General features: G+C 38.6%; 1 protein-coding gene across 1 annotated transcript in view; it reads left to right on the forward strand.

The window, feature by feature from the left end:
* The window catches only part of LOC137024667 (NACHT, LRR and PYD domains-containing protein 12-like), a 192,114-nt gene extending 184,889 nt beyond the window's left edge, over positions 1–7,225 (forward strand). The window contains exon 9 of the mRNA XM_067392465.1: positions 6,596–7,225. Within this exon, the coding sequence (XP_067248566.1) occupies positions 6,596–6,767 (172 nt within the window). The 3' untranslated portion in view covers positions 6,768–7,225. The remainder of the gene's footprint in view (positions 1–6,595) is intronic.
* Positions 7,226–12,064: the final 4,839 nt, after the last annotated feature.

Consider the following 12,064-nt stretch of genomic DNA (forward strand, 5'->3'; position numbering starts at 1 on the left):
TTGTAATTTGTCAAGTAAACTGACCTGTATGAGCAGTATTTCAGCTTTGTGAGTAGTTCTGGAGAATGAAATGTCCTCATTCCTTTATATCCCCTGGGACTGGCGTGTGGCGCTGATATCTGTCTCTCATTAGCCCACGATTCTCGGCCACACCCTGCTTAATCCCAGTCATGTTAAAACCATGAATGCATTCACTCATCCATGAACATTCGTTCCCCATAAACATGATTAGATCCATCGGAATGATCCATGATTCAACTCATTCAGTCTTTTTGCCGCATGCTGTATTGTTTTGTTGTGGTTGCGTCCATAAATACGTGTACGTTACATGATATAAACAAAAAGTGCATTCAGTTTGCGTGCTTATTCATCAGTATTGTATGTAGGGACTCCTGAGGAAACACGCAGGCTCATACGTTTTCGTGCAGAAAACGAGCAGCGTTTCTTGAAATCGAAATGCACAGCAAAACAACTTTGGGAGTGAGTCATCTGTTAAACGTTTATGTTGCTTGTGCCTGATTACTGTGAGATATGTGCACTAATAGTAAAAATAGCTGTCGCCCAAGCAACAAAGATCACTACAGCTATCGATGGCATCTTAGAAGTGTGTGATAAACATCGGCGCATCTATGACGTAGGAGCTAGCGACGACTTATGGTGACGTGTAACGCTCTAGTAGTGGTGTCCCATTTCTTAGGGGAATATTTTCAGCCCTACCCCTTGACACTCTGTCGGCAAGGGGAAGGGGTAAGGGGAAGGGGTTATAAAATAGAATTGGGATTGGGCCGTAGTGCTTTTAATATGCTTTAAGACAAACCATGTGCAAATTCATAAGTCAGCACCATTGCTGAGTATTTTATGTTTAAACTACAGTAAACCAAAAACCCGCGGTTTGAAATCGGTGGTGTTTGTGACGTCACAGATTACCTTGTATCACAACAACGTGCTGGCAGGCTTTAGCATATCATTAACTATGACTGCTCTGAAGCAGGAAAGTCTCGAGAGAAGCCAGGTTATCAAAGTAAAAATTGTGTAGATTTATCAATATAGCGAGTCTATTACGATGTTATGATGAACTATAAGCCTTTTTCCACTGATGTTCTGAGTTGATTAAAGCGTTTGTGAGGATACCGATTGTTAGAAGGCTGTCTGACTCTGAGATGAAGAACAGGAACGGTGTGTGTAACATTAGCAACACATTGTTAGCTGTTTGATAATGTAGTCAAGCAAAAGGCTAATCATATTAATTCATATTAATTAATGACACAGTCGTCGCAAGGGCTGTGTCAAGTGTGCGAGCTCACGCCAAAATAAAGTGACAGCTGACTTGAAGTAAAGCCAATAAAGTTCATGTTTTTGTCCTTCGAAATATTTTAATACTATAAAACATACAATAAAACAATATTGCTCTGAGCGTGTGACCATGATTCATGTGCATAATCAGTCAGTGTGGAATCGCACGTCAAGTTCTGAGAGAGCTATTCAGTCCATTATAAATTCAAGCAACAAATTGCTCGTCAGTCGTCACTACAGCAACAATAGACTCACCGATATCCTAATCTTTGGACCAAAAACTTCCTCACGAAAAAACCTTGAATACTCTCTAACACTTGACGGGTGCTCCATTAAATCTTCGTCCTCAGTTAGGAACCTGGGTGTGCTCTTTGATACCAATCTTTCATTTGAAAGTCATGTTTCTAGAATCTGTAAAACCGCCTTCTTCCATCTAAAAAATATATCTAAATTACGACATATGCTCTCAATGACAAATGCGGAACAGTTGGTTCATGCATTCATGACCTCAAGACTAGATTATTGTAACGCTCTACTGGGTGGTGTCACAGACACGCCAGGCTCCACCTCACCACAGTACCCACGCACCCAATCACCAGCATACTAATCACCGCCACCTGCATCTCATTCACTCTGCAATCACCAGCACTACAAAACCACCACCCTCACACACACTCACTGTCCGGTCTCGTTTGCTATACCTTGTGTTGATGCTTACCTTAAGGACTCCCCTTCATCAAACTTACCTGCTCCAGCGATCTCCTTCATCTCCTTCGTCTCCTGGTTCCTGCATGTGCTTACCCTTCTGTGTGTGTGAGTGTCTCCAACGTCTCCCTTCATCCCATCTCAGCTCCTGGACAAACAAACCATACAAGGACAGTATTACTCTCGATTCATCTCTCAAGTACCTTATAACTGCCATAACCTCTCTGTGTTCTGTAAGAATTGAAAATATCTAAAGATATTTTAAAATGAACAAAGACATTTGCTTTACTGTTTCAACCCCCTCTCTCTTGCCAAGGGCCATTTGGAAGGCTCAAAGGTGTTGATAGTGATCAAGCCCTGTAGGCCAAGATGTATGTACATCGGGGGTCTACAAATGGTCACACCTTTAGTACAGTGGGGGGAAGTTTAAATCTTCTGATTGGTCAGTTTGAATGTCTCACATTTGAGTTTCAGTCACATGGTCAAGGAAGGGATAAAAGAAGATTTTAACTGTTGCTCTGGTCTCTTTTCTATGCTCTTCTTCCTTGGATCTCGGGCACTCCCTTGCCCTCTCTCTCTCTCTCTCTCTCTCTCTCTCTCTCTCTCTCTCTTTATTTCTCTTTCTCTCTCTCAGGTAACTTTTTACATACATGCTGTGTACAATTAATGGTATATGATTTTATCATCTCATACATCTATTTTGTAATTATTTTAAGTGTAGCCATAATCAGATATTGTCATTAAACCCTTTCTATTACAAATGATGTGCTAACTAGTTTTGATTTAGTAACATTAATGTACTCCCTATTGCAATACAATTTTGTCACACTATAGCAACGCTCTCCCACATATTTTGCTATTATAACTGCGCTTATTTCCGTCGTTGGTATAAGTTGCAGTGGGTGGTAATAGACAAGAAATGTACAGTATTCTAACATCTTACTGATGAAGTTTCTTTAGTCGCTCGGCAAACCTTACAGCCTGAACCCCTGTAGGAGTTCCACCCTTACAGATGGTGCCGAAACCCGGGATCCCTTGCAGTGAGTTTTCTGAAATCTACTTTGATCGGTCATCAGAATGAGGACATTTTTTCACAGTTGAGCTTGTGAATGGATTAAAGCTGACCTTCTCACCAAGGAATGGGTAAGTCTGTTTTAATTGTTTAATGGTATGATATTCAGATCTCCTCAGGGATGGAAGGGAAAATTTCTGGAAAGAGTGAAGTATTGTTTGCTTTATGGAGCAAAAAAGTTGAGCCTACCTTGTGCAAACTCAAGAAACAATACATTGGGATTAAATGTTCAGATGATGAAATGCTCAAATGGTGGGACATAATTGGCAAACACCAAAAGAAATCAAAACGTGGTGAAATAATTGAGGCTTTAAACTTCATAAGTTGTGCACAGCTGCGTGATGTGACCACACATCTATTTTCAAGTATAGATGCTAAATGTGAAGAAGTGCATTCTAAAAATGCAGAGGTACAAAAGTGTGAGGCAAAGATTCAGGATCTTCAAACACAGCTAGATAATTTACTAGCTGAACAATTAGTTCTGACTGAAAAGTGTAAAAAACACAAAGAGACCATTGCAGATCTCAAAGCTAAGCTAAATGCTCAAAAGTCTCCCAAAATGCTTAACAGCGTTGGGGCTAAAAAGCATGTTCCCTTCTTAGATGAGGTGAATTGCTCTGATGAATCTGGAATGTTTTGTTCAGAGGCCACTGCTCAAGAAAGTTTGCCTATTTCAGTTCTTAAGGTGATGCAGCACCGTAATAGCGCAGAGTCATGTACCAGAACGCATGGTGTTCAAGCATTTGAGAGTCATGGAAATCCTCAAACTCCAGGAGAACACAGCAAACAACCCGGTGGCAAAGAGAACAGGTTTTGCAGTTCCTGTCAGAAAATAGGCCATACAGAGGACAAATGCTGGTCACTGGGTAGGGGTAGACCTCCACCTTATTTTCAGAAAAATAGGAAACCACATTCTAAGAGCAAATATCAGTGCTCATTTGCAGGAAAAACTCTAAGTGAGTTAACTGCATTGTTCATGCAAGGCCTCCAACTTTTAACTTCACTTGCTAGTGGATTAGCAGCCCAATAGCGATCATCCCTTTTGTATTTTCAAATCTGTAATTGTGCTAAACAGATTGTGCGCATAGAACACATTAAAGTTGTTTGTGATACTATATGTACACATAGACTAGCTGAGTTTATTCTTTAAAACACATGATTGCTTTACTGTAAGTGTTGGATTAAACACTTAGGTTAAGGTTGTAGATGTTATTCATTCTAGGCCATGTATCTTGTGTTAATTGGAATAATAAGTGTAGTACTGAAATTGTGTAGCAATTTCAAGTTGCACGTGCACTATGTTGAATTTATTTGCCTCCTAAATGGAAAACTCAGCTATTTTCCATATAGCTAGAGTAAAACCATGTACAGGAGCATAGAATTGCCATGTGGCTACAATGTGATTCACAGTTGCATTAACCATGAAAATGCTTTCCTCACAACAGGATTCAGTAACTCTGAACTTTGCACTTTATCATGCTCTCTAACAAAAACATTGGTGTTGAAGGTTTTTGAGCCGGATCAAACCTCATGCTCACATTCTCATGCTGGCTCCCTGTTATAACAGGACCAAATTTGCATCACAATTGTAAAACTCCCTCACCTTTGTTTGGAGCATGATTGAATTTACACATAGCCACAGCTAAATGCAGCCACATAGATTTGATCTTCACACAAAGTCAAATCTACATCTACATATGTCTCACAAAATGTTTGCATATAATGTTTTTGTTTTTAAATCTTTAAGTCTAGACTGCACTATAACTGTGAATTTCATCCAGTTGTTGTTGTTGTTTTTTACTTTGGATTTAATAAATCACTTCGTTATTTGTCTCACCAAGTTAAATATCAAAATGTATGTTAGTATTTCTCATTCTACCTAAGCACAAAAGGTGTATTATCATAAATGCATTTGAAACAATTTTGAAGCTTATTTCATTTGTTTCTTTGTATTTTGTCCAATTGACTTGTAACAATGTTTTTGGACATTTATTCACTTGAATCTCTGCATTTGGTTACACTGAATATTTTGCTGATACTCTTCATGAAATGGGGTGTTTTAAACCAACATTTGTTGTTTTGTTATTATGCAATTTATTTCAATGTTTCCAGAAACAATGTAAGAGCTTGTAAGATCTTCTTTTATTCTCGCCATGACCACTTTATCAAGTACATCGATTTAAGGGCTTATTGCCAGAGACAAATTTAATCTGACCACATCAAACCTCTGACCAATGACAAATGCCATATGTATGCTTTTGCTGTTTGTTGTGTTATATGTTCTTTTAAATCACAGGGTCCCTACTGCCAAAGTTCAAATCCTGTGTCTTGTCTCAAAGGAGGGACAACTGAGTTCTGCCATTATCAGTACCTGATTCTTGTGGAGGTGTGAAGTGTTCGATGGACGATTTGCATATCTATGAATGGTGCAACACCATTTGATGGACCTTCTCATGCAGGACTGAAAGGAGAACAAAGACTGAAGACTGACCGACTGCTATTGCAACAAGTCTGGACAAGAAGTCTGAAGTTGACATCTACACACAACAGAAAGCATGTCTTCATGGACTGTGCCACCTTTTGACACATGAGTGTGGCCAACGGTGCCAAGGAGGGACTGTAAGAATTGAAAATATCTAAAGATATTTTAAAATGAACAAAGACATTTGCTTTACTGTTTCAACCCCCTCTCTCTTGCCAAGGGCCATTTGGAAGGCTCAAAGGTGTTGATAGTGATCAAGCCCTGTAGGCCAAGATGTATGTACATCGGGGGTCTACAAATGGTCACACCTTTAGTACAGTGGGGGGAAGTTTAAATCTTCTGATTGGTCAGTTTGAATGTCTCACATTTGAGTTTCAGTCACATGGTCAAGGAAGGGATAAAAGAAGATTTTAACTGTTGCTCTGGTCTCTTTTCTATGCTCTTCTTCCTTGGATCTCGGGCACTCCCTTGCCCTCTCTCTCTCTCTCTCTCTCTCTCTCTCTCTCTCTCTCTCTCTCTCTCTCTCTCTTTATTTCTCTTTCTCTCTCTCAGGTAACTTTTTACATACATGCTGTGTACAATTAATGGTATATGATTTTATCATCTCATACATCTATTTTGTAATTATTTTAAGTGTAGCCATAATCAGATATTGTCATTAAACCCTTTCTATTACAAATGATGTGCTAACTAGTTTTGATTTAGTAACATTAATGTACTCCCTATTGCAATACAATTTTGTCACACTATAGCAACGCTCTCCCACATATTTTGCTATTATAACTGCGCTTATTTCCGTCGTTGGTATAAGTTGCAGTGGGTGGTAATAGACAAGAAATGTACAGTATTCTAACATCTTACTGATGAAGTTTCTTTAGTCGCTCGGCAAACCTTACAGCCTGAACCCCTGTAGGAGTTCCACCCTTACACTGCAATAATTAGGTCGGCTGGTACCGAGAACATTTCCTATAACACTAGATATACCTGTACATCAGAATAAGAATTGCATCTCCGCTAATATCTGTCTCTCTGCTTATCCTGAGGTTTGCCGGGTGCTGGATCCAGGCCGTATCCAGATCAGATGGAGAACCTGCGTCTGGACCTGACTACAACGTAGCCCAGGAGACAATGGGCCTAAAGATCCAATTCTGGCTGCAATTCAGATTTTTAATCCCCGTATCCGCTTACATATATTTATATATAATCGATTTTTAATCTCTATAATAAAAATGTACAATTCAGATTTTGATCTCCATATACATTTACATATATTATATATATCTTCCAAAGGGTTTTTTCCCTCCTAGGACTTTTTTCCCAGTGCTAGCACGCTGGGGTTTTCTCCTAGGGTTTTTTTTTCCACCCCTGGAAGTCAGCCGACATTGGCTTAATGTAGCACCATCTTCTATATGTTACATATTACCACGCTTGTTTGTACAGTTTTAACCACTTCCCTTTTTTTTTCTCTGCTTCTAATATGTAAAGCTGCTTTGAAACAATTACCAATTGTAAAAGCGCTATATAAATAAATTTGACTTGACTTGACTTGACCGAGCTGCCGTGAGCGAGTGGAGGCGGGGCTAATTTGCATATTCATTGATGAGTGTATATTAACCCTTTAAGACCAGATGGAGCGTCGGCGCTCCTGTTTGCCCGTCTCTCTTTAAGAGCCAAAAAAAATTGAATCCATATAGGTTAAGGTGACTAGATTTCTGAAATGGAAACCGGGGACATTTCCTATCTAAGTGGTCAAAATACCACCAAAATCTCATTTGTTATTATCTATTAATTAAAAAACAGGGACAGTACATTTTTTATTTATTTTTTATTGTTGTGGGTTTCACAGTTTACATTAATAAATATTATGATTTAATTTTATTATTACAATTTTTGGTCTGGTTTTAATACAATTCACCAAAATAACTAGCCAGTAGGCCTAACTACAAAAAACTATTAAACTATTTTGAAAAATCACATTACAAAACATAATGTGAGATAAATAACACAAATAATATTTGCAACATTTATTATTGAACTGAATATTTTAAATTTCACAAGCTGTTTATACTGAACGAAATTACAACTTTTGTGCAGTGACATTTTAGTTTGCTGTTAACAGCTTTACTGACATGAAAGGAGCTTTGTTGTGGTGTTCATGAGTAAAGTTCATAAAATGTAGGCTACTTTATTATTTCCCACTGGAATTTGTAAAATGTTCGGTATTCCTCCTGTAAGGGGGTCCAGGGGCATGCCCCCCCGGAAGAAAATGTTGCACATTTTAAGGTTTAGTGCATCAATCTGGTGCACTTTGGAAGCTCAAAATTAAGAGCTTCAACCCATGTACAGTGTGCACATTGAACAAAGAAACAGCATTGTACCTGGACATGAAAGATGGTTAAAACATCTTTTTAGTTGTGATATAAAGTCTATATCGTTTTAGTAGGGCTGGGAATCGATTCCAAAAAGAATCGATTCCTCGATTCCGAGGCGTTGGGAATCGAGAGTCGATTCCAAAGGTTGGAATCGATTCCATTAAGGGGAATCGTTTTTTTAACACAACCCGCGGCCACGTAGCTGATTTCATTTGTCAACCGTCGTTGTTCTGTTGTAAGTTAAGTCATGAAATTACCAAACATGCGATTAAAGCTGCCTCAAAACTGTGCGTGCATGTATTTGTTGACATGGTTTTATTGTTATCCAATTTGTTGGCCTTAAAACATCTTAAACATTCATATATGTACACCAGGGAAATTCTCGGGGGAGCATACCCCCGTACCGCCCTGGCAAACTACATTTTCTGTCCTCGGTAATTATGAAACCCTGGCCAGCTTATATCTAATGAAATATGAGGTAAACGTGCATTTCTCCAAATGTGCGCACTTTTGGACTGAAAGTTTGTGTATGCAGTGCGTGATCAAAAATAAATGGGACCAAACGCGATTGAATGTAAAGGTTTGTGTATCGTTATTCTATTAATAATACTGATTGATAATGCATTTCTATCAGAAAGTCATTAAGAATTATATTAATTTATTAGATAGCTTATATTTGCAACACTACAATGACACTAGTGTTGCAAATATCTAAGCTATCTAATACTTCAAATCTCAAGGTTAAATCATTTAAAAAAAAATAAAAAAATGTTTCTGTAACAGCTGCCAAAAATACTATATAGCTCCACTGTGGTTTTTAATAAATTAAAAAAAAATATATAGTAAACTTTTCAAACCCAGCCCCCCCCGCCCCCCTTTTTTTTTCACAAATCGCACCCTGTAAATGTACCTATATGTATATGGTGAACATATTCCTAGTCTTTACACTGTGTCTACTGTCTACACCTGACGCAGGAAGCACGATGTGACAAATCTCCGAAGTAAATGCCTCGTTCTAATTATGACCAAGCAGCAGTCGCAATATGTCTAATAGGAAGTACAAATGGATTTGCAGCGGTCGCTTTGCACGCCCGGTGTAGAGAGTTACTTGCTGTGTGGCACGGTAAGATGCGACAATGTTAGACACGGTGTTGGCATTAAAAAAAAAAAATCAAGAATAACAGGGAGGAATTGGATTCTTTCGATTCCAGAAACAGGAATTGGAATCGGAATCGGAGCCCTACGTTTTAGGTGTTTTAGGATGCCAAACAATTATTACAATAAAATAATAATATAATAATGTTTAAGGCTTATATAATTATCCATGACAATAATAGCCATATAGGCTATTGTAACAAATGCACACTAAAATTATTATTATTATTATTATTATTTTTTTTTTTGTTTGTTTTTTTTTTTTGGTAGGCTACTTTACACAACGTATAGGGAAATTAAAACAACAGTTTGTAATATCTTTTATTTTGATCACCAAATCGCCAGCTGATTGTGTGAGCAATGTGTGTACTTCTCTTTAAAACGCAGCACAGACAGACTGTAAATATACTTAATCACTGTATTTTGCTGTTTTATAAAGGCACAAAGCCATTTCATGGTTTCGATTTTAGTTCGCTGGCAAAATACGACGTAGAGACTTTTTACATGTTTTAAATTTTCGGTTCATTATGAAATGGCGGCAGCAGACCCGGCGCCAGACACAAATTCACGGACGGGCATTACATTTTTTTCAGGGGGGCACAAATGAGATCAACCTTATTGCATAATAACATTAATTATGAATTAAATGGACAAAAAAAAAAAACGAGGAAGAACTAAACACACGTCGCAGGGCTCGACATTGCCCGTGACAAGTTGATTTTTTAAAGGGGCAAGTGAAAGAGAATTTTAATTGCCTGGCCTGATTAAAATGCCAATAACAAAAAAATGACTAGGGAATCACCAAAACGCGATGATGCTTCTGCATTCATTTAGTCTAAGTGGCTTATTGCATAATAATATGATATTATTGATAGTGCATAATAATATATAGGCTGATGTAATGTACTGACGCTAACAAAACGTTGCGCTGTTGATGCGCTCGCGCTGCCTCTCGAGGAGAAATCCAAACAAATTAGCGCAGCAGAAACAAAGAAACTCAGTCAACATCCTGCCAGTAGCGTCTCCTGGCCATAAATTTAGGTAGGGCAGATTCTGGGTCTTAGCGCTAGTTTATGATAGACATTTTGTAAGCTTTATATCCTAATCCCTGAACATATCAGACACACTTTGGCAGAATTCGAATGTCCTTGCGTTATTCAGCCCGAGGATGGCGCTCTAATGATGTTTGAAAGACTTTAGTACAAACAAACGCATAAAATCTGAATTGCCTCAATGTAGTATTTATTATGTCCGAATGATGTTTTAGGATGTTACAAGGTGTGTAGGAATGGTCTATTCTCAGAAAAAACTAAAACAAACACAACAGAACTACTGTATATAAAAGATATTCACATGAGCACGTTTAAAATAAGGTTTATACTCTCATTCATTTAATACGCTACTCCACATAGGAAGAACAGACATGTTATCTAGTTACTGACCAGATACAGACACATATGAAGCGGACTGATGTCGTCTTGGGCTGCGTTCCACTCCAGTTTTAGACACGCACTCGCGAACTTCCCTACACACTTCCCCTCGGGGGAATCCCTGCCGCCATTTTGAAGTGCGTTCCACTTCGTGAAGTGGACGAGGGAAGTTTACATGGACAGACCCTCGCTCCCTCGATTTTAACCGAGGGAGTGAGTCTACTTCACATGTACACTTCAGGCAGCTCCATAACCCACAATGCAACACGATTATGACGTCAACGCATATCGCATTTAATTTACCCTACCACAAACAATTCTATGATATATTAATAATTTTTTTAAACATTTCAAACTCACATACATATAGAATGCTGTATTAAACAAATTTGTAAGGGGAAAAAATAAATAATAAATCAGCTCCATTGCGGATTCCAAGTGATCAAGGGCTTATGACGTTCCAGTTCAGCCCATAGAAAGGTTCCGCCAGAAGTGGGCACTCGTGCAACGTAAGCAATGACGTGCATCCGAGTCAACGAGACCGAGGGAAGTTAGCGAGGGAAAGGCATTTAAAAACCGAACTGGAACGCAGCCCAAGTCTCGAGCGAGGTTTACGTGAGGTAACGTCACATGGAAATAAGCGGGGCAGCCAGAAATCTGCTCTCTACGAGAGGTACTGCAGTTCCATTTTACACCACAGATTTACATTGGAAACAAGCTGGGAGGGCTCTGAGACCGGATGCCCCGCTTATCATGATTCATGCCTGCCGAATCCTTGCGCTACATTTTAATATATTCTGCTCACTTTATGACTAGAAAATCTGAAAAATATTTGTTGCAGAATGCTGAACACGTTTATAATTTATTATTAATTCAGTGTATATAGAGGTCTATGTTTGGATGAATATTTTGTTGGGCTCTGCCCCACCTGCCCATACAGATGAGCCGCGGAATACTGCAGTAAAAATTCAAAATGTGGAGTTTTTATATTTATGACATATGATACAGTAAAGCAACATTACACGACCAAGAGTGACGAATAATACCATCACGACTGAAAATGACACTGATTTCATATGGCAGTTCTATAAACAAGTAATTAATATGAATTTAATTACATTTTAGACACAATATTGACTGTTTTTGTTCTGTTTTAGCAGCGAAAATAGTTCAGACAAAGATCACAGCAACACTCGGGCTTTCGCCTAGCATTACCTCGCTGATCTCTCCTGCCAACTTTGGTGGCCTTTGATCAAAGAAACGCCGTATATCCTCAGACACTGTCACACGAGATAGCTCAGCATAGTTGTTTAAAAAATGACAGCTAACGTTAAGCGGCAGCGCTATGCTTAGCACACAACCAAACATTTTCCGCGCTCACTATCGACAAACCAATCAATTATTTTTTTTTTAAATCAGACCAAACACATTTTTATTTTTATCCAGGAGTTATGTATATACAAAACGATAACTTCTGATAACAGTAGCCTATTGATAAAAAAAAGCAAGGACTGGTGATTGGTGGGACTTGGAGTTGATTCGTCCAGGGCGGGCA

The sequence above is a fragment of the Chanodichthys erythropterus genome, chromosome 8, assembly GCF_024489055.1.
Source record: "Chanodichthys erythropterus isolate Z2021 chromosome 8, ASM2448905v1, whole genome shotgun sequence".
NCBI lineage: Eukaryota > Metazoa > Chordata > Actinopteri > Cypriniformes > Xenocyprididae > Chanodichthys > Chanodichthys erythropterus.